The sequence below is a fragment of the Zophobas morio genome, unplaced genomic scaffold, assembly GCF_036711695.1.
Source record: "Zophobas morio isolate AGI-343-1 ecotype UQ-CSIRO unplaced genomic scaffold, CSIRO_AGI_Zmor_V1 ptg000010l, whole genome shotgun sequence".
Classification (NCBI taxonomy): domain Eukaryota; kingdom Metazoa; phylum Arthropoda; class Insecta; order Coleoptera; family Tenebrionidae; genus Zophobas; species Zophobas morio.
The window spans coordinates 6,759,379-6,780,957 of NW_026972115.1; the positions used below are offsets into that span (position 1 = coordinate 6,759,379).

The 21,579-nt window shown below is 32.5% G+C and overlaps 1 protein-coding gene across 7 annotated transcripts in view; it reads left to right on the top strand.

The window, feature by feature from the left end:
* Ps (pasilla) overlaps positions 1-21,579 on the top strand; it is a 94,606-nt gene that overhangs the window by 37,864 nt on the left and 35,163 nt on the right. Inside the window, exon 1 of one of the 7 annotated variants that reach the window (XM_064052258.1) lies at positions 6,485-6,573. The exons of the other annotated variants lie outside the window; for them this stretch is intronic. Within the exon in view, the coding sequence (XP_063908328.1) occupies positions 6,555-6,573 (19 nt within the window). The 5' untranslated portion in view covers positions 6,485-6,554. Of the gene's footprint in view, positions 1-6,484; positions 6,574-21,579 lie in introns of those variants that run through there. 7 annotated transcript variants of the gene reach the window in all.

The window sequence follows — 21,579 nt, forward strand, 5'->3', positions numbered from 1 at the left end:
ATTTTTCCAGAGCCGCCAAAAGAAATGTAATTTTTCAGAAATCTTGAAATGTCGACTTTGGAACCGAATTTTTGAAAAATCTTGGTCTGGGACCATCAAGACCTTATGTTTTTTGATTAAGCTCATCGAGATCTACATCTCAGAATTTTTTGTCGATTTTTTGTCCATTTCAATAAAAGCTCAATTTTTAGAAAATCCATTTAATATTTTTGACTTTTCTCAAGTACCTACATAGTAGGCTATGGAATAAAATGTGACATGTTCATTTTTTTATACGGTCAACATCAACGGTAAGGTGATATTGCCAAATAATATACCCTGTACGAAATTAAAGGTGGGACGGGTGGGGCCAGTTAATATGCTTCGGCAATCGGCATTATATTGAAATTTTATTACTAATTTGAAATTTATAATATATAAGTCTTCCAGGGGGGGCAACCACAACTGCTAGGGGGGGCTCAGCCCCCTCTTGCCCCCCCGTAGCTAAGGGGCTGAGCCGAGGCGGAGTCGAGCGACGGGAAAAGGCCAAACTAGACGCCAATTAATGTAAGAATAATGTCAACAAGAGCAAACACGACCCCCAGAAATGAAGTTATGCGAGTTATGGGTTGTTCGAAAACGCCACCTGTCTGCTCGCCCGATTTTCCAATATGGCGTGCGGGGAGCGGAAAAGCTCGTGAATTGTGCGGCCGTATTGGAAAGCGGGAGAAAATTGCGTTCGGACGGATTTCGTTCTTTTTCTATGTTATTATCTATCGGTGATATAATGCAAAAGGAAGTAGCGAGGAAAGCAAGCGGGATCGATCCACCTCGGAGCGGGATCTTTCCGACCGAGGTGATTTTATGATTTGTAATACGGTTTTAGAGAGTGTTTATTTTTATGGTTCGAACTTGAGCATCATCGCCAAGTTGGCTTAATTGAATTAGTGGACGAGGACGTGTGACGACGTGGATTTGGACGGTCGCTCGGCGGGTATCTGGCGCGATTAGGTCGCTGCGTCGTTGCGAACTTTGCTCTCGAGGCGATGTCGAGCGGAAAAAATCGGTAGGAGGTTGTCTCGAGAGAACTTTCCTTTTCGTTGAAGTGCGAAAAATTATAAAATTCGATTTCGCGAGTTTTGTTTCGAAAAAAGAGAAAAATTGCCGAAAAGTCAAACAATCGAAAATTGGAAAATCAAAAATTGAAAATTAAAATAATTGGAAAATCAAAAAACTGAATAATGGAAACTCTAAAAATCGAAATATAAAAAAATTAAATTTTAAAAACTGAGGATCGGAAAAAATTAAAAATTAAAAATTCAAACGTCAAAAATCGAAAAATCGGAGAATTGAGAAATTGAAAAATCGAGAAATCGAAAAAGAAAAAATCGAAAAACCGACGAAAAAAACAATAATTCGAAAATCTAGATTTCGAAAAAAACAATAATTCGAAAAATAGAAAATTTTAAAAATTGAAAGATATAAGCTAAAAAATGGAAAAACTGAAAAATCGAGAAGTAGATATTAAAAAAATCAAAAAATGGAAAAATAGTAAAATTCGAAATTTCGAAAATTGAAAATTCGAAAAATCGAAAAACCAAGAAATCGAAAAATCGAAACATCTATAAATCGAAAAATTGAAACATCAGAAGATCAAGAAAACGGGAAATCGAAAAGTCAAGAAATCGACAAACCGAATAATCAAATATTAAAATATCGAAAAATTGAAAAATCCAAAAATGGAAAAGCTGCCAAAATTGGCGTGTTGAAAAGTTGAGGAATCGAAAACTTGAACAATCGAAAAATGAAAAATTTTTAAACATTGAAAAACCGGGAAGTCGAGAAAAGGAAATTTCGAAAAATCGAAAATCCGAAAAGGCGAAAAATCGAGACATCGAACAATTGGAAAATTGAAACATCGAGAAATCGAAACATCAGAAGATCTAGAAATTGAAAAGTTGAAGTTGAAAAATTAAAAAAAAAACAAACATCGAAGCCTGAAAGTAAAAAAAATAATCTGAAAATTACACAATCGAAAATTTCAAAAATCGAGAAATTGAAGGAAAATAGACAAATCGAAAAATTGAAACATCGAACAATCAGAAAGTTGAAAATCGAGAAGTCGAGAAATAGAAACATCAAAAGATCAAGAAATCGGAAAATCGAAAAATCGAGAAATCGACAAATCTAACATTAAAATACCGAAAAATTGACAAATTCAGAAATTCAAAAGTAAATAAATCCGAAAAATCAAAAATTCGGTGAATCCAAATATTCCAAAATACGAAAATTCGAAAATCTTAAAATCCAAAAACTGATTTCCTAAAATCTAAAAATCGAAAAACCAACTTCCTAAAATCTAGATTTCGAAAAACCGATTTCCGAAAATCTTGATTTTGAAAAATCCAAGAATCGAAACATAGAAAAAAATTGCAAAAGTCGAAAAATCGAAGTTGAAAAAAGGAAAAATTAAAAAATCGAGACCCGAAATTCGAAAAATGGAAAAATCGAAAAATTGAAACATCGAACAATTAGAAAATTGAAAAATCGAGAAGTCGAGAAATCAAAACATCACAAGATTAAGAAATCGGAAAATAGAAAAATCGGAAATCGACAAATCTAACATTAAAATACCGAAAAATTGAAAAATTCAGAAATTCAAAAGTAAACAAATCCGAAAAATCAAAAACTCGGTGAATCAAATATTCCAAAATACGAAAATTCGAAAATCTAAAAATCCAAAAACTGATTTCCTAAAATCTAAAAATCGAAAAACTAATTTCTTAAAATCTAGATTTCGAAAAATCGATTTCCGAGAATCTTGATTTTGAAAAATCCAAGAATCGAAACATAGAAAAAAATAGCAAAACTCGAAAAATCGAAGTTAAAAAAAGAAAAAACTAAAAAATCGAGACTCGAAATTCGAAAAATGGAAAAATCGTAAAATTCGCAATTGCGAAAATTGAAAATTCGAAAAACCAAAAATCGAAAACTAGAAAGATTGAAAATGGAAATTTAAGAAACATCGGAAATCGAGAAATTAAAAAAGTGGAAAAATAATTGAAAATTTTACAAACTTACAATTTTTGAAAATTAAAAAAATCAAAAATCGAAAAAATCTTAGATCGAATTAAAAAATTGAAAAATCGAGAAATTGAAAATTCCATTACCGAAAAATGAAAAATTCGATGAATCAAATATTCCAAAAAAATCCAGTATTAAAATATCGCAAAATTGAAAAATCCGGAAATGGAAAAACTCCTAAAATTGATTGCATTGTTAAAAAGTTGAGAAATGGAAAAATCGAAAAATCGAGAAATTCAAAAGGAAACAAATCTAAAATTCCAGTACTGAAAAGTCAAAAATTCTGTGAATTAGATTTTTTGGAAAACTCTGGAATATTGGAAAATACGACAATCCGAGAAATGGGAAAATCTAAAATTCGAAAATCTGAAAAATCGAAATACCGATTGCCGAAAATCTAGATTTCAAAAAGTCCAAGAATCAAAATATAGAAAAACGAAATATCAAAAGTCAAAAATCGAAAATTCTAATACCGAAAAATCGAAGTTGAAAAATGGAAATATTGAAAAACCGAAAAGTCGAAAATAAAAAAATTCGAAAAATGGAAAAACCAAGAAATCCAGATATCGAAATATCGATAAATTGAAAAATTGAAACATCAAAAGATCAAGGAATCGAAAAGTCGAGAAGTCAAAAATCGACAAATCGAAAAATCCAACACTAAAATATTGAAAAATCCAGAAATGGAAAAACTTTTTTAAAATTTCAAACATTGAAAAACCGATAAGTCGAGAAAAGGAAAGTTTGAAAAATTGAAATTCATATTAAAAAATAGAAAAATTGAAAAATCGAAAATTTGAAGAATCGAAAACCAGAAAAGGCGAAAAACCGAGACATTGAAATATCAGATTTATCTTTGAGAAATCGAAAAATTGATAAAACTGAAAAATCCAAAATGCAAAATTTAAAAAACGAAAAAATAAAAAGTCGAAAAGCTGAAAAAAAAACGAGAAATCGGAAAATCCAAAATTTAAAAAATCAAAAAATTGAAGAATCGAAAAATTGAAAAATCACAAATCTCAGATATCGAAAAATTGATGATTCGATAAATCGAACAAGTGAAAAATCGAAGAGAAATTGAAAAATCGAAAAATTGCAAAATCTTGAAACTGAAACATCGAAAAACGGAGATATAGAAAAATTGAGGAATCGAGAAATCTAAATGTCGAAAATTTCAAAAATTGAAAAATAAAAAATATGAAAAATCGAATAATTGAAGAATTGAAAATCTGAAAGTCGAAAAATCGAGAAGTCGAGACACCGAAACATCGCAAAATCGAGAAATGAGAAAATAAGAATATCGAAAAATCGAAAAAACGAAAATTTAGAAACGCCAAAAATTGAAATATTGAAAAATTTAAAAACTTTAAAATCGAAAAATTGAAGAACCGCATAATTGAACAATCCCAAAAATGAAATATCGAAAAATTGAATAATCGAATAATTGAAAATCAAGAAATTAAAAAATTGTAAAATAGAGGAATTAAAAAATTGAAAAATCGAGAAATTGAAGAATCGGAAACCCAAAAAAAGAGAAAAAATGAGAAATCGAAAAATCTAAACATCGGAACAATTACAGTCGAAAAATCAAAATTTCGATAAATCGAGAAATAGAAAAATTGAAAATGTAAAATTTAAAAAGCCAAAAAATAAAAAATGAACTGAAGAATAAAAAAACGAGAAATCGAAAAATCCAAAATTTAAGAAATCAAAAAATCCAATCGAAAAATTGGTGAATCGATAATTCGAATAATTGAAAAATCGAAGAAAAATTGAAGAATCGAAAAATTGCCAAACCTCTAAACTGAAAAATGGAAAAACCGAGATTTCGAAAAATTGAAAAATCGAGAAATCTAAAAGTCGAAAAATTGAAAAATCATAAACCTGAAAAATTGAAAAATTCAAGAATTGAAAACCTGAAATGGAAAAAACGAAAACTCGAAAAATCCAAAATATCGAAACGCCTAAAATTGAAGCATTGAGAAATTGAAAAATTGTAAAACCGAAATATCGGAAAATAGAGAAATCGAAAATTGGAAAAATCGAGAAATTGAAGAATCAAAAAATTGAAAAATCCCAAAAGTGAAATATGGAAAAATTGAATAATCGAAAAATTGAAAATTGAGAAATTAAAAAATTGAAAAATTTAAAAATCAAACTGAAAAGTCTATATAAGCTAAAATATCGGAAAATTGTGCAGTATTTATTTCTTTACAAAAATCTTGACATCTAGGATAAAAACTAAACACGGATTCATAACCCACAAATTCAGGAGTATGTTATTTTTTAGGAGTAATTTTTAAGTACATTTATTCGAAAAGCTGGAAGATTAATTAGGAAATATACAATTTCGATTTTGTTCTATTATCGGATTCATAAACCACAAATGCTGGTGTATCCTATTCTATAAAATTTAAATAATAGTTACTAATGTAAATTTTGGGGATGCCCTCATTCAGTAGTTTCGGAGATTATCTGTCTAAAAAATTCCGGATAGACGGACGGAAACGGGGGCCTATTTTTTCGTACTTTAGTGTCATCAAACCTCGAGAAAATGTAGCCAGTCGCCCGATGGACTCTGTGCAATACATAATTTTTGCCTTAATCATGAATATGCAAAGGCTGAAAAATTTCGAGTGCTCCGAGTAACAACAAATGTTGACGCAGCACACCTAGACACATTCGTATGATAAACATTTTCCGGATTACTATAATTACGTCGAAAAAGCGCCGTCCTTGTACTTACTTGAAGAGAAAATCGATACGTACAAAACAAGCCACAATAAACAAAATAACCAACAATTTGTTTTTGAGTTGATAATTACGTCCATTACAACCTGTTCGTTTAGTCGGCGATAATGAGGTTGGCAGCATTGATATATGAACCGTCTCCGTCACCGTGACAGGCGCATTGTCAAAGTTCATAGTTTACCCAATTACCCGTGAATATACACCAGAAATTGATTTCCTTCGAACACCCACCATCATCCGAAACAACACGGGGGCCGTTAATCAAATCGTCGGCGACAGAGGGCGCCGGTTAGAGTCGTTCGGCGCGAATCCGCTCCCTCTGGGGACTTCCCCGTAGCCGAAATTAACAGGAATCGTCCGGCCGTGTTCGCACGGCACGGAGCGTCCCCATTAGGGCGGTAGTAAAATTTCGCTAGTGGCTTTTTGTGGGTTGGTACGTGCACCATGACCAACGTGGAATAAAATTCAAGTCGAGACGTACCATAAACTCGGACGTGACGCCGCTTCTCGGGCGGTGTCGGCGGAATTTCGTTGCATTATGTAAGAACTATAATAAATTTGATAATGAACCGAGCAGAAAGAATTTAAATTGGACCTTCGGCGAACCTGTTTCGAGTCGTCCTTTCTATCGCAAATTGGGTGAGTCAAAGGGGCACCTGCGAACCGCGGCGACAAGGTGAGGATTGCTCACAGGCGCAGTCGAAAACGGAACGATGAGTGAGTAATGGCAGAGTGCAGAAATGAAGTGGCCGGGATTAGGTAACGTAGCGTTTACATTTTTACGTTCTTAAAATAGAGGTTTTGAAATATTCATCGCTCTTGAAATTGTGGCAGACACGAGAACGCATTTATCAAGCGCCTCGGACGTGGGCTTGCGATTTTTCGCAAGTTTTGCCGCAGGACCCAACGGGATGATTGATGCAGCGCCCGTAAAAGCCGAGTTTGATTTTCGATTTCGGCGAAAATCGAATTCGTTTTATTAAGGAGCGGGTTGTTGTCATTCATGTGTGTGTAAAACCGTGGATCGCGGTTACGTATCGAAAGCGATATTTACCTCCTTGACGACGTCGGTGACGTCATGGTATGAATTATTTAGTGACCGTTATGGAAAAATATGCTCCGATTCACGTGTTGGTTTTGCTTGAGAGGCGAGGAAAGTTTCCGATTTCTTAAAAACGGGGCGATTGTGGGAAGTTTGTTTTTGTTGTGCTCGGTGCACTTCAAGGACGTCAAGCGAATCATGGGATCTGGGTTGCGGCGGCACAAAAAATTTATCGAGTATGGTTCTTCAGAAGCAGTGATTCGGTTAATTCAGAAACCGTTTTTTTCTTTCATTTTGAAAGTCACTGCGTAGGTTTTAAGGCCAGTTTTAAGTTTTCTGTCGAGTCCATCAGGCGATTAGCTACTTTAATGATTTCTATTTTTATTAGACAGATTGTCGTCAAAACTACCGCGCCGATTGTTATGTATGTTAGAAATATCACGGTGATTGTAAAATGTCAACCAACATTAGTTTGATCATTTCCACCAATAATGGATTGACGTCATCTCTAAAGTTTACCATGGTAAATGTTCGTAATCGGAAGCGTAGTAAACACTTAATCAAAATTTATCCGTTCGTGCATTTCTCGATTTTTCAATTTTTGATGATTACTCAATTTTTCGATTATCAATTTTGAGATTTTCAAATTTTTTGACCAAGTATTTAATTTTTTTAATTTTTAGTTTTTCGATTTTTCAACTTTTCAAGTTCTCGATTTTTTTATTGTTATAAATTCTTCAATTTGCTTTTTGATTTTTTTAATTTTTCGATATTTTTAATTTTCCAGTTTTCAATTCCTCGACTTTTCTCGGTTTTTCGTTGTTTCAGTTTTTCGATTTAATTTTTCTTCAATTTTTTGAATTTTCGATTTATCAATTTTCGATATTTGTGTTGGGATTTTTTAGTCTTACGATTCTACAAATTTTATCTCTTGTTGTTTCGGATCTTTAAATTCGATTTTTCAATTACATATTATTATTTTTTAATTTTTCAGTTTTTCGATTTTGGGCTATTTCAATTTTTCGTTGTTTCGATTTGCCGATTTTTCAATTTTTCAATTTTTGATTATCAATTTTTCGACTTTCAATTTTTTGATTTTTGAGTTTTTCAATTTTTCGATTTTCCAACTTTTCGATTTCTCGGTTTTTTGAATATTTCAACTCTTCGAGATTTTGATTTTCCATTTCTCCATTTTTCGATTTTTCAGGTTTTTGTTTTTTTGATTTTTCGATTTATCAATGTTCGATATTTGTTTTGGGATTTTTTAGTTTTACGATTCTACAAATTTTATCTCTTATTTTTTCGAACCTTTAAATTTGATGTTTCACTTCCCGCTTTCTTAATTTTTCGATTTTTCGGTTTTTCGCTGTTTCAATTTTTGATTTTTCAGTTTTTCGAATTAATTTTTCCTCAATTTTTCGAATTTTCGATTTATCAATTTTCGATATTTGTTTTGGGATTTTTTAGTTTTACGTTTCTACAAATTTTATCTCTTTATTTTTTCGGATCTTGAAATTTGATTTTTCAATTTCTAGTTTTCTTTTTAATTTATCAATTTTTCGATTTTTAAATTACAATTTTTCATTTTTTCGATGTTGGGCTATTTCAATTTTTCGATGTTTCGATTTCCCGATTTTTCAATTTTTTATTATCAATTTTTCGACTAATTTTTTCATTTTTGAGTTTTTCAATTTTTCGATTTTTCAACTTTTCGATTTCTAGGTTTTTCGAATATTTTGACTCTTCGAGATTTTGATTTTCCATTTCTCCATTTTTCGATTTTTCGGTTTTTAATTTTTCAATTTTTCGATTTTTCGAGTTTTTCATCTTTTGATTTTTCGATTTTAAAAATTTTCCGTTTTTCAATTTCTCGATTTTTTCGCTTTCTTGATTTCTCGATTTTTCGGTTGTTCGAAGTTTCAGTTTTTGATTTTTCAGTTTTTCGATTTAATTTTGCTTTAATTTTTCGAATTTTCGATTTATCAATTTTCGATATACATATTTGTTTTGGAATTTTTTGGTTTTGCGATTCTTCAAATTTTTTGATATTTTCTTTTTTCGAATCTTTAAATTTCATTTCTCGGTTTCTCGTTTTTTCTTTGATTTTTCAATTTTTCGATTTTGAATTAAAATTTTTCAATTTTTCAATTTTGGATCTTCTATTTTTCATTTATTCGATTTTCCAATTTTTCAACATTTCAGTTTTGGGAATTTTCAGTTTCTGGATTTTTAAATTGTACATTTTTCGATTTTTAGATTTTTTAATATTTGAACTTTTGGATTTTTCGAATTTTCTTTTTCACAACATTTCGGTTTTTCGATTTTTGAACCCCCCATGTTTTGATTTCTCGATTTTTCAATTTTCGGTTTGTCCAGTTGTACAACATTTCAATTTTGGGAATTTTTTTCGTTTCTGGATTTTTCAATTTTTGGAAATCTCATTTTTTCGATTTTTTAGTGTTTTTTTTATTTGTCATTTTCCCGATTTTTAAAATTTCTAATTTTTTGACCATTATTTCGATTGCTCGATTTTTCGATTTTTAAATTTTAGATTTTTTGATCTATTGATTTTTTCAAAGTAAAATTTTTCAATGTTTCAATTTTAGATTTTTCGATTATCGATTTTTCGAAAGTTAAATTTTTCAATTTTTCGATTTTTAAATTTTGTTTTTTTCGACTTTTCAACTTTTCGATTTATCTTTTTTTTTAAATTACAATTTTTCAGTTTTTCGATTTTGGGCTATTTCGTTTTTCGATGTTTCGGTTTCCCGATTTTTCAGTTTTTCAATTTTTGATTATCAATTTTTTGATTTTTTAGTTTTTCAATTTTTCGATTTTCCAACTTTTCTGTTTCTCGGTTTTTCGAATATTTCGACTCTTCGAGATTTTGATTTTCCATTTCTCCATTTTTCGATTTTTCAGTTTTTAATTTTCCAGTTTTTAGACTTTTCAGATTTTGTTTTTTTGATTTCTCGATTTATCAATTTTCGATATTTGTTTTGCGATTTTTTAGTTTTACGATTCTACAGATTTTATCTCCTATTTTTTCGGATCTTGAAATTTGATATTTCAATTTCTAGTTGTTTTTTTTTTCAATTTTTCGATTTTTAAATTACAATTATTCATTTTTTCGATGTTGGGCTATTTCAATTTTTTGATGTTTCGATTTCCCGATTTTTCTGTTTTTAATTATCAATTTTTCGACTAATTTTTTCATTTTTGAGTTTTTCAATTTTTCGATTTTTCAACTTTTCGATTTCCAGAGTTTTGAAATATTTCGACTCTTCGCTTTCTTGATTTTTCGATTTCTCGGTTGTTCGAAGTTTCAGTTTTTGATTTTTCAGTTTTATCGATTTAATTTTGCTTTAATCTTTCGACTTTTCGATTTATCAATTTTCGATATACATATTTGTTTTGGGATTTTTAGGTTTTGCGATTCTTCAAATTTTCTGATATTTTGTTTTTTCGAATCTTTAAATTTGATTTCTCGGTATCTCGTTTTTTCTTTGATTTTTCAATTTTTCGATTTTGAATTAAAATTTTTCAACATTTCAGTTTTGGGAATTTTCAGTTTCTTGATATTTCAGTTTCTGGATTTTTTAAATTGTACATTTTTCGATTTTTAGATTTTTTAATATTTGAACTTTTGGATTTTTCGAATTTTCTTTTTCATAACATCTCGGTTTTTCGATTTTTGAACCCCCGATGTTTCGATTTCTCGATTTTTCAAGTTTTAGATTTGTCCAGTTGTGCAACATTTCAACTTTGGGAATTTTTTCGTTTCTGGATTTTTCAGTTTTTGGATGTCTTAATTTTTCGATTTTTTAGTGTTTTTTTTTTATTTTTCATTTTCCCGATTTTTAAAATTTCTAATTTTTTGACTCTGTTATTTCGATTGCTCGATTTTTCGATTTTTAAATTTTAGTTTTTTTGATTTATTGATTTTTTCAAAGTAAAATTTTTCAATGTTTCGATTTTAGATTTTCCGATTTTTCGATTTTTCGACTTCTCCACTTTTCGATTTCTCGATGTTTTAGTTTTTGTTTAGATTTATCAACTTTTCAATTTTTCAACATCGACATTTCAGTTTTAGGATTTTTCAATTGTACTTGATTTTTCAAGTTTTGAATTTTTTAGATTTTACATTTTTCGATTTTACAATTTTTTAATTTTTTATTTTGATTGTTCAATTTTTCGAATTTTCCATTTCTCGACATCTCGGTTTCGGAAGTTTTCGATTTGTCCATTTTTTCGTTTCTGGATTTTTAAATTTTAGTTTTTCCGGTTTGTCTATGTCTAGATGTTTCGAGTTTTTGTTATTTCAAATGCTCGATCTTTCAATTTTTCAATTTATGGATTTTTTTAAAATTTTTTGAATTCTCGATTTTTCGATTGTCCGATGTTTCAAATTTTCGCTTTTTCAAGTTCTTGATATTTCGATTTTTCGAAAAGCGTTTTTTTTCGGTTAGTTAATTTTCTGCTTTAAATATACCGAGTGACACTGTTAATGTCAGGTTGGCAATCTATTTAAAATTTTATAATGGCATACCTGATGTCAAAGTGACAGCTGCCATCGTGTCACCCAATCAACACGTTTGTTAGGCGTGATCATGTCAAAATTGACAACATTGCATGGATGCCAATAATTCAGAATTACCAACACAACATTTGATTCAATCACTAATAATCATCCGATATATCATGTTGTCCGTACTTGAATGGACCGTAAAGAAAGCGAGATTTGTTGAGGGAAGTTCTGTCGAAACCTTCGAGCAATTTTTTGGAGTGTGGAAAATTTCACGTCAAAAACTGGCGGTCATTGAAAATTACATTTAACAAGTAAATAATGTTAGGTTAGAAAACATTTTCTCAGTTTACTGCAAATTGAAACGTAAGTCTTGGAAATACTGTCAATCAAATGTCAATTATCTGTCAACTCGATTGCATTTAAGATAGAAATGATGAAACCATTCATGCTTTATTTAAAGTATATTCGGTCCCAAGTATATTTTTTATTGAACACCCGTTATATTTTTTTTGTTTTATCAAATTTCTTCCAATGGTGTATAGTTTGAACGAAGTAACGTTTAATTCAATACATTAAAAAAAAGTATGAAAAAAATTAATTATAGAAAACTAGGTGGTATGTGCTTACATTAATGCAATAAGAGTTACTTCATGGTTAACAACCTGGATACATAAAAATGCTCTGGTTTTTATGTGAATGCGGTAACAGTCAAGAACATGCCTAATACCAGGGTCAAAAACATCCAAGATTCAAATCAAAACACATGTTTCACCGCTACTGCATGAAAGAACGAAATTGTAAACATATTTGTAGAAAATTTCCGCCTCTTACATCCGGAGAAGTAAAAGCCGGTGTTTATTCGTGACCTAATTGAAAAAAAAAAAAACGGCGACACTGCAGTTATCCGAGGACGCTCGGAACGGCTACGACTTGGAAAATCCTCGCTTCAAACTATCCGTAATCATCAAATTTTTTTAATGCACCATCATTACAATCGTTAGATCCAAGCAACCGCTCATTAAGTCGTTCTTTCGATTCTAATGACCGTTGCGTCCGTAACTGCAGCCATTTAAAACAGTTTCGGTGTCGTCCCCCCCGCGGTCTCTCTGACGCCCCAGCTTGCGTAACCCGGTGACGCAGCGCTCGTCGCCTTGAGAATTTCAATAGCAAAGCAAGTGAAATGACAGCAGATCAGTGCGCCCAGCCTAGACCCACTGACATACCGCCATCGAGCACGCCGTTTCCCTGCCCCAGATCCGGCCACCGGACGCCGCTGGCCGACGACGCCGCGATGCTAAAAATAGGGCGCCGCGACCTACATTACGAACACCTGATCGACTCCTTCGCGCCTCTTTTCCACCTCCGAGGATTCGAACGCACACACACCTATCGTAGTGACATTTCGAGGAGCGTTTCGAAACGACGAACTTTCACTTTCGGAACGATTTTTCACGATTTTCCTTTGGGTTGCGCAAGATGGCCCGGCTTTATTGCGTCGCCGATTATCTCGAAGAGGGCGAAGGAATCCGGGCGGCCGCCCGGAAACGAACACCTGTTCGACTTATTATTGGGTTTGTCGGGAAGGGAGAGCGTCCCGGCGGCGATGGGCGGCGGGGACGGGGGAGGACGGAGGGATCCGGGACGGAAACGGGTTTAATGTGATCATTTGGAGGGGCGGCTTAAAATTGGCGGGCATGACTCAGGCGGCGGATTACGGCATCGGGGAATGATCGAAGCGCCTGGGAGGTGGAGGTTAGTAATGGGCTACTTTTGGCAGCGGCGATTCAGGCGCCCGAAAAAAGCCAACTCTGAATCAAAACGTTTTCCGTTTTTAGAACCTGTAAATTTGAAAATTTTAGGATGAATATCGGAAACAATAATCGTTATTGATAATTTTGACTTCTTGAGCGCAAGCTATATGTGGTTTATGAATCCGTGTTCAGTTTTTACTCTAGACATCCAAATTTTTGGGAAAAATGAAAATTTTTACCATTTTTAACTTCTTACTCAATTGTCAATATAAGACTTTTTAATTTTTTGATTTTTCAGTTTGGAGATTTTTCGATTTTTCAGCTTTTCGATTCCTCGATTTTTCAAATATTTCGACTTTTCGAGTTTTTGATTTTTCGATATTTAAAATTTTCCATTTTTCAATTTCTCGACTTCTTGCTTTCTTGATTTTTCGATTTCTCGGTTTCCGATGTTTTAATTTTTGATTTTTAGTTTTTCGATCTAATTTTTCTTCAATTCGAATTTTTTATTTATCAATTTTCGATATTTGTTTTGCGATTTTTTGGTTTTACGATTTTTCAAATTATTGAGATTTTATTTTTTCGAATCTTTAAATTTGATTTCTCGATCTCCCGTTTTTTTTTTGATTTTTCAACTTTTCGATTTCTCGATTTTTCAAATATTTTGACTTTTCTAGTTTTTGATTTTTCTATTTCTCGGTTTTTCGATTTTTCATGTTCTTAATTTTTAAATTTTTCGATTTGTTAAATTTTCCATTTTTCAATTTCTCGGCGTCTCGCTTTCTTGATTTTTCGATGTTTCAGTTTTTCGGGTTAATTTTGGGCTATTTCAAATTTTATGATGTTCCGATTTCTGGATTTTCGATTCTTCGGCTTTCCGATTTTCCATTTATTCGATTTTCCAATTTTTCGACATTTCAGTTTTGGGAATTCTCAATTTCTTAATGTTTCAGTTTCTGAATTTTTTGACATTGTACATTTTTCAATTTTTACATTTTTTAATGTTTGAATTTTTTTGTGTTTCGAATTTTCCATTTCTCGACGTATTGGTTTTTCGATTTTTAAACCCCCAATTTTTTGATTTCTCGATTTTTCAAGTTTTCAATTTGTCAGTTGTGCAACGTTTTTTTGGTTTGTCGGTTTCCCGATGTTCTAAATTTTTTATTTTTAGAATTTTTGTTAATTCGATTTCTCGATTTTTCGAATATTTCGACTTTTGTAGTTTTTGATTTTTCCATTTCGCGGTTTTTCGATTTTTCAGCTTTTAATTCTTCAATTTTTTTATTTTTCAGGTTATTAATTTTTTCGATTTTTAAAATTTATCGGTTTTTCGATGTTTTAATTTTTGAGTTTTTAGTTTATCGATTTAATTTCTCTTCAATTTTTGGAATTTCGGATTTATCATTTTTCGATATTTGTTTTGGGTTTTTTGGTTTTACGATTCAACAAATTTTTTCTCTTATTTTTTCGGATCTTGAAATTTGATTTTTCACTTTCTCGTTTGTTTTTTATTTTTCAGTTTTTCAATTGTTCAATTTTAAAATTTTGCATTTTTCGATTTTTGAACTTTTCGATTTTGGGCTATTTCAATTTTTTGATGTTTCGATTTCTGGATTTTCGGTGCTTCCGCTTTTCGATTTTTCATTTATTCGATTTTCCAATTTTTTGACATTTCAGTTTCGGTAATCCTCAGTTTTTGATTTTTCAGTTTCTGTATTTTTTAAATCGTACATTTTTGGATTTTTACATTTTTTGACATTGAATTTTTTTATTTTTCGAACTTTTCATTTCTCGAGATCTCGGTTTTTCCACTTTTAAACCCCCGATTTTTTCTTTCTCGACGTTTTAAGTTTTTGATTTGTCAGTTGTGCAACATTTCAATTTTGGGAATTTTTTAGTTTTACGGATTTCTTCAAATTTTTGATATTTTATTTTTTCGAATCTTTAAATTTGATTTCTCAAGTTCTCGTTTTTTTTTATTCTTCGGTTTTTCAATTTTTTGATTTTTATATTTTGTATTTCTCGATTTTTCAACTTTTCGATTATTATCGATTTTTTTTTTAATTGAAATTTTTCCTTTTTTCGATTTTGGGCTATTTCGATGTTTCATTTATTCGATTTTCCAATTTTTTGACATTTCAGTTTCGGGAATCCTCAGTTTTTGATTTTTCAGTTTCTGGATTTTTTAAATTGTACATTTTTGGATTTTTACATTTTTTGACATTTGAATTTTTTTATTTTTCGAACTTTTCATTTTTCGACATCGCGGTTTTTCCATTTTTAAACCCCCGATTTTTTGTTTCTCGATGTTGTAAGTTCTTAGTTTTACAATTCTTCAATTTTTTGATAATTTTTTATTTTTTCAGTTTTTTAATTTTTATATTTTGGATTCTTCGGTTCTTCAACTTTTCGAATATCGATTTTTTTTTTAAATAAAATTTTTAATTTTTCGATTTTGAGCTATTTCAATTTTTTAATGATTCAATTTCTGGATTTTCTATTCTTCGCTCGGCTTTTCGATTTTTCATTGATTCGTTTTTCCAATTTTTTGACATTTCCGTTTTGGGAATTCGCAGTTTCTGGATTTTTCAAATTTTCCATTTTTCGACAGCTCGGTTTTTCGATTTTTAAACCCCCAATTTTTCGATTTCGCGATTTTTCAAGTTTTCGGTTTGTCACTTGTTTAAAAATTTTTAGATATCGTCATTTTTGATGTTTTGAAGTCTAGTTTTTTGGTTTGTCGGTATCCCGATTTTTAATATTTTTAATTTTTTGACTCTGTTTCGATTGCTTGATTTTTCGATTTTTTAATTTTGGATTTTTTGATTTATTGATTTTTCTCAATTTTACGACTTCTCCACTTTTCGATTTCTTGATGTTTTAGTTTTTGTTTGGATTTTCCGGCTTTTCAGTTTTTCAAATTTTCGACATTTCAGTTTTCATTTTTCAATTTCTTGATTTTTCATTTTTTTGGATATTTTAGATTTCACATTTTTCGATTTTACAATTTTTAAATTTTTTTTTAATATTTTGCTGGCTTAAAATTGGCGGGCATGACTCAGGCGGCGGAATGTTAGTAATGGGCTACTTTTGGCAGCGGCGATTCAGGCGCCCGGAAAAAGCCAACTCTGAATCAAAACGTTTTCCGTTTTTAGAACGTGGAAATTTAAAAGGTTCAAGATGAATATCGGAAACAATAATCGGTATTGATAATTTTGACTTCTTGAGCGCAAGCTATATGTGGTTTATGAATCCGTGTTCAGTTTTTACTCGTAGACATCCAAATTTTTGGGAAAAATAAAAATTTTTACCATTTTTACTTCTTACTCAATTGTCGATATATCTGTTTTGAGATTTTTTTAATTTTTTGGTTTTTCAGTTTGGAGATTTTTCAATTTCTCGACTTCTTGCTTTCTTGATTTATCGATTTCTTATTGTTTAGTTTTTCGATCAAATATTTCTTAAATTCGAATTTTTGATTTATCAATTTTCGATATTTGTTTTGCGATTTTTTGGTTTTACGATTTTTTTATATTTTATTTTTTTGAATCTTTGAGTTCTGGATGTTTTTGATTTTTCCATTTCTCGGTTTTTTGATTTTTCAGTTTTTGATTCTTCAATTTTTCGATTTTTCAGGTTCTTAATTTTTCAATTTTTTGATTTTAAAAATTTTCCATTTTTCAATTTCTCGATTTCTCGCTTTCTTGATTTTTTGATTTCTCGGTTTTTCTGTTTTAATTTTTGACTTTTTAGTTTTTCGATTTAATTTTTCTTCAATTATTCGAATTTTTGATATTTTTTTGCGATTTGTTAGTTTACGATTCTTCAAATTTTTGATATTTTATTTTTTCGCGTGTTTAAATTTGATTTCTCGTTTTTTCTATTTTTGTTTTTCAATTTTTTTATTTTTAAGTTTTGCATTTTTCAATTTTTCATCTTTTCGATTTTTCCAGTTTGGACTATTTCAATGAGATTTTGATTTCTGGATTTTCGATTCTTTGGCTTTTCGATTTTTCATTTATTCGATTTTCCAATTTTTTGACATTTCAGTTTTGGGAATTCTCAGTTTCTTGATGTTTTAGTTTCTGGATTTTTGAAATTGTACATTTTTCGAATTTTCCATTTCTCGACAGCTCTATTTTTCGATTTTTAAACCCACAAGTTTTTGATTTCTCGATTTTGAAATTTTCGATTTATCAGTTGTGCAATATTTCAATTTTGGAAATTTTTTCGTTGCCAGATTTTAAAATTTTTGGATATCTTAATTTTTGATTTTTTTAAAGTCTAGTTTTTTGTTTGTCGGTATCCCGATTTCTAAAATTCTTAATTTTTTGATTTTGTTGTTTCGATTGATCGATTTTTAAATATTGGGTCTTTTGATTTATTGATTTTTTCAAAATTAAATTTTTCAATTTTTCGATTTCTCAATTTTACGACTTGTCCACTTTTCGATTTCACGATGTTTTAGTTTTTGTTTTGATTTTTCGGCTTTTCAATTTTTCAACTTTTCAATTTTTCGACATTTCAATTTTGGGATTTTTCATTTTTTGGGTGTTTTAGATTTCACATTTTTCGATTTTAGTTTTTTAATTTTTTTATTTCGCGGGCATGACTCAGGCGGCGGAATGTTAGTAATGGGCTATTTTTGGCAGTGGCGATTGAGTCGCCCGAAAAAAGTCAACTCTGAATCAAAGCGTTTTCCATTTTAAAACGTGGAAATTTGAAAAGTTCAAGATGAATATCGAAAGCGTGTAAGCTATAAAACAATCCTGCACATGTGGTTTATGCATGTGTGTTCAGTTTTTACTCCAGACATCCAGATTTTTGAAAAAAAAAAAAAAAATCAAAATTGTATAACATTTTGCAATTTAAGTTTGAAACTGCAAAACTCTGCAGACGTTTTAAAGTTATCGTAATCAGGGTAAATCGTTGATCAAAATTTATTCGTTTATCCCCTTCCATAAAATTGATGACGTCATCTCAAAATGTCGTCGAATGAAGTCTTCTGAAATTGCGAAATATTATGACTCTATAATTGTGGTTTATCAATGCAGTCATAGATTTTGAAATTATTTATACAGGAGTGACTCAAAAGATTAATAAATGAGACAATTTATTGTATTGACCGAAAAACTGAAGAAACGAGAATTATTTACTCCAATTTTTACCTTCGTCTTTGGAATTTGCATAAATCCAGTCGAAACCCCAGCCAATATTGCTGCTAAACATGTGCACCATTATACGAATTTTAAATTTTTAAAAAGCTGGAACATATTTTCAAAAAAAATACAGAATGGAAAGTCTTGAAGTGACAACATTTTCTGACTCCGAGCGGTTGATTTGGCAGATATATGTGCGACTGAGTCGACTTAATACGGCCCAGAATAGCGAATGAGGTGAAAACTGGCCGTTTTCCATGCAAATGTGGGGGATTTGGGCTTTGACACTACGCACAAGCATAAATAACCTACCCTTTTACATTAAATGCAGCCATAAGGAGATGGTGAATCCCCCGAAGTAGCTAAAGCAGCTAATACACAGTCCAAGTGTGCGGCTTGTCATAATCATAAAACACTCTTGCCGCTGACGTACAGAAAAATTACGCTGGCTCGAAAGAGTAGCTATAGGACAAAGTTTGCATTATGCAATTTTACGACTCTCTATTATGTAATAGAAAGTAATAAAACAATGCCCATTAGTTGCATAGTATCTGATATCGGTAGATAAAAATTAAGTGGAAGAATAATAAACCTCTCCATTTACTTTGTTAATGAAGTACATCGTAAATCTCGTTGCAGATAATATAAATTTCCAGTTTATAAGTGCATTTATTGGAAGATGAGGACTTTATTACGGAGCAGAGTGGTGTAAAAATATGGTCCGAGGTCAATTTGTTCTATCGAGGAAAATATTCCGGACAGGTTTTAATACCGAAGGAGGTCGAGGGTTAGTTAAGAATGCAAATTGGAAAAGGAAGGAGGGGCTAGAACATCGGTTATGTAGTAGAGTTTAATGTAGCACTTTAATTAAAGAAAATTCGCTTCTCGAGTTACTTAGGTCTGAATATTGTAGGAGTCCATAAATTATTACGAGATGTTAAGACGCTGATCACATTTGAACCTTTGCGATTTTTTTACACACACAGAATTTGACTACAATTCGGCAAACAGACAGACAGACAGACGGATAAATGAAGCTTCCAGTGCCGTCCGTGTCGCTTTTAGATGAATGAAACGTCGCTCCAGCTATAGATTTCAACAAAGACGAAACAAACACATTTAAATATGATTCTGCTTGGGCGGTCGGCCCCAGTTTCATCGCTCCAGCGCCAGATAAGATTGCATTCATCTTGTCACAGTCGAAACCAATTTATCACCGCCCTTCCACGTCCAAACAACGAAATTTTCACTTTCGGTTCGATCGGAAACAACGTCAACTTCATTATTTTGCATCGGACATATATCTCGCGCACCTCCCAGGTGAGTTTTCTTTGTGGGAGAAGTTGTCGGTGTGCCCGCTTTTCCGGAAATTGGAATTAGAGAATACAGACAACCCGGTCCCGAGGGAATCCGGGGAGTGAGTACCTTGCGATCCACCCTCCTCGCTCGATTTTCTTTATTATCGTCAATGAAACATCTGCCAATATTATCTCGATTCGGACGCCTCTTCTAACGCTATTGACGCCAGAACATTGTTGTCTGTGCCATTGTCGCTGACGCTTATCTTGACGTCATTTACAATTCAGATACGTGGACTTGACAGTTATGAAGTCGGCTGTAATTATTATTGGAAGGTTACAATGCGGAAAGTCGGACGTAAGGAAGTGCGGACTGCGGCTTTATCAACAATGGAAGAATTGCAAGGGCTGGAAAACGTCGGGGATCGGAGCTGGCCGCACTTTTAATATATATTTCAGTTGGCAATCGTGCCACTTTGACGCACCGTTTTGAGGTTAGGTCGATAATGTCAATTGTGACTTCGAGATGCGAAGTGTTCGGAGAGCGATATCGTTCAAAGGACCCGTGATGGATGCTTTCCTGGAGCCGAAGATTGCAAATTGAACCCATTGTACCCGGGAATTTTATTCGCTTTGTGTCGGCGCAGCGCGAGTTTTCTCTTTCAGCACCAATACTGATCTTGCACAAACCGGCGGTCAAAAACGGCCCCAATTAGTGTTCCAAGCGTTGGCCATTGTTTATTTGCCACGCAACACCGACTCGGCGCTTACCCAACAGGAAACCGCCGCAATCGCCATCATCGCCTTACGTAACAATTTCGCATCGCTCCCAACTGCAAAATCGCCGAAAATCCCACCGAGAATCAAGGTCGGACCGGTTTCGATCCGAACCCACATACACCGCGCGCCAAAAACGACCTCCGTTTCCAGTATATGTATTATTATATGGGAGAATCGCCACGAACGCTTCGCAACGCGCTACCTCCGGATTCCTACGATTCGTGTACACAACTAGGTCGCAATTTCGTGCTCCACGCCCTCGTTCCCTCCCTGGACGTTTCGTTGTTTCGATTTTTCGGCCCCCAGTGTATCTCCGGCCGGTCTAAACGGCCGTCTAGCCGTCGCGGATTCCATTACGAATTTCGTCCCACTTGCTCGGATTTTTGCTTGATTGGCACTTCCGGCTGACCTCTTTTCGCCCCTTTGGCGCGTCTCGCTTTTTCTTCGGCCGGCGCACGGCCCGCCGGATTATTAATGCGGAGTAATTTGACGAAAGTCGGCGGTAAATTTATTCCGAAATATCGCGCGACCGAATAACGAGGCCAATTTGCATGTTCGTGGCATGGTAAAAATCCCCCTCGGAAGACGGCGCTATCATAAAAAAATGCGTACAGGGTAACGGCGGCCGGTGGGCGGGGGCGGCGGTACGTGAGGTGGATGGACGATGGGGGCGGAGGGAGGTCGGCGGCTAGCAGCTAGCCGCTCTGCGACGGAACAAGTGTGCGGCGGAAAAAAAGGGTTGGTGTAGTGTTTAAGTACGCTCGTTTTGTATGCTAATTAAATTTTATAACCTCAAAGTTGCGTTAATTTGGAAAATTAATTTATATACTTGCGAGCGATGGGCGGCAGTTGTCAAACGGCAAAATTCCTTCAAATTTCTTCTAAAATAAAACACCAGGGGTTCCCAAGATTCTTCCATATTCTTTAGAAAATAATGAAGCACCAGAGGCCTCCGATAATCTCTCAAAAACAGAACACCAAAGGTCCCCAAGATTCTTTCGAATTCTTAAAAAAAAAAAAATAATAAACACCAAGAACCCCCGAGATTCTTTCATTTCTTCAAAAACAGAACATCAAGAGTCCCCAAGATTCTTTCAAAAACAGAACACCAAAGGCTCCCAAGATTCTTTCAAGTTGTTAAAAAAAAAAATAGGAACCCGAAGATTCTTTCATATTCGTAAAAAAAAAATAATAATAAAACACCAAG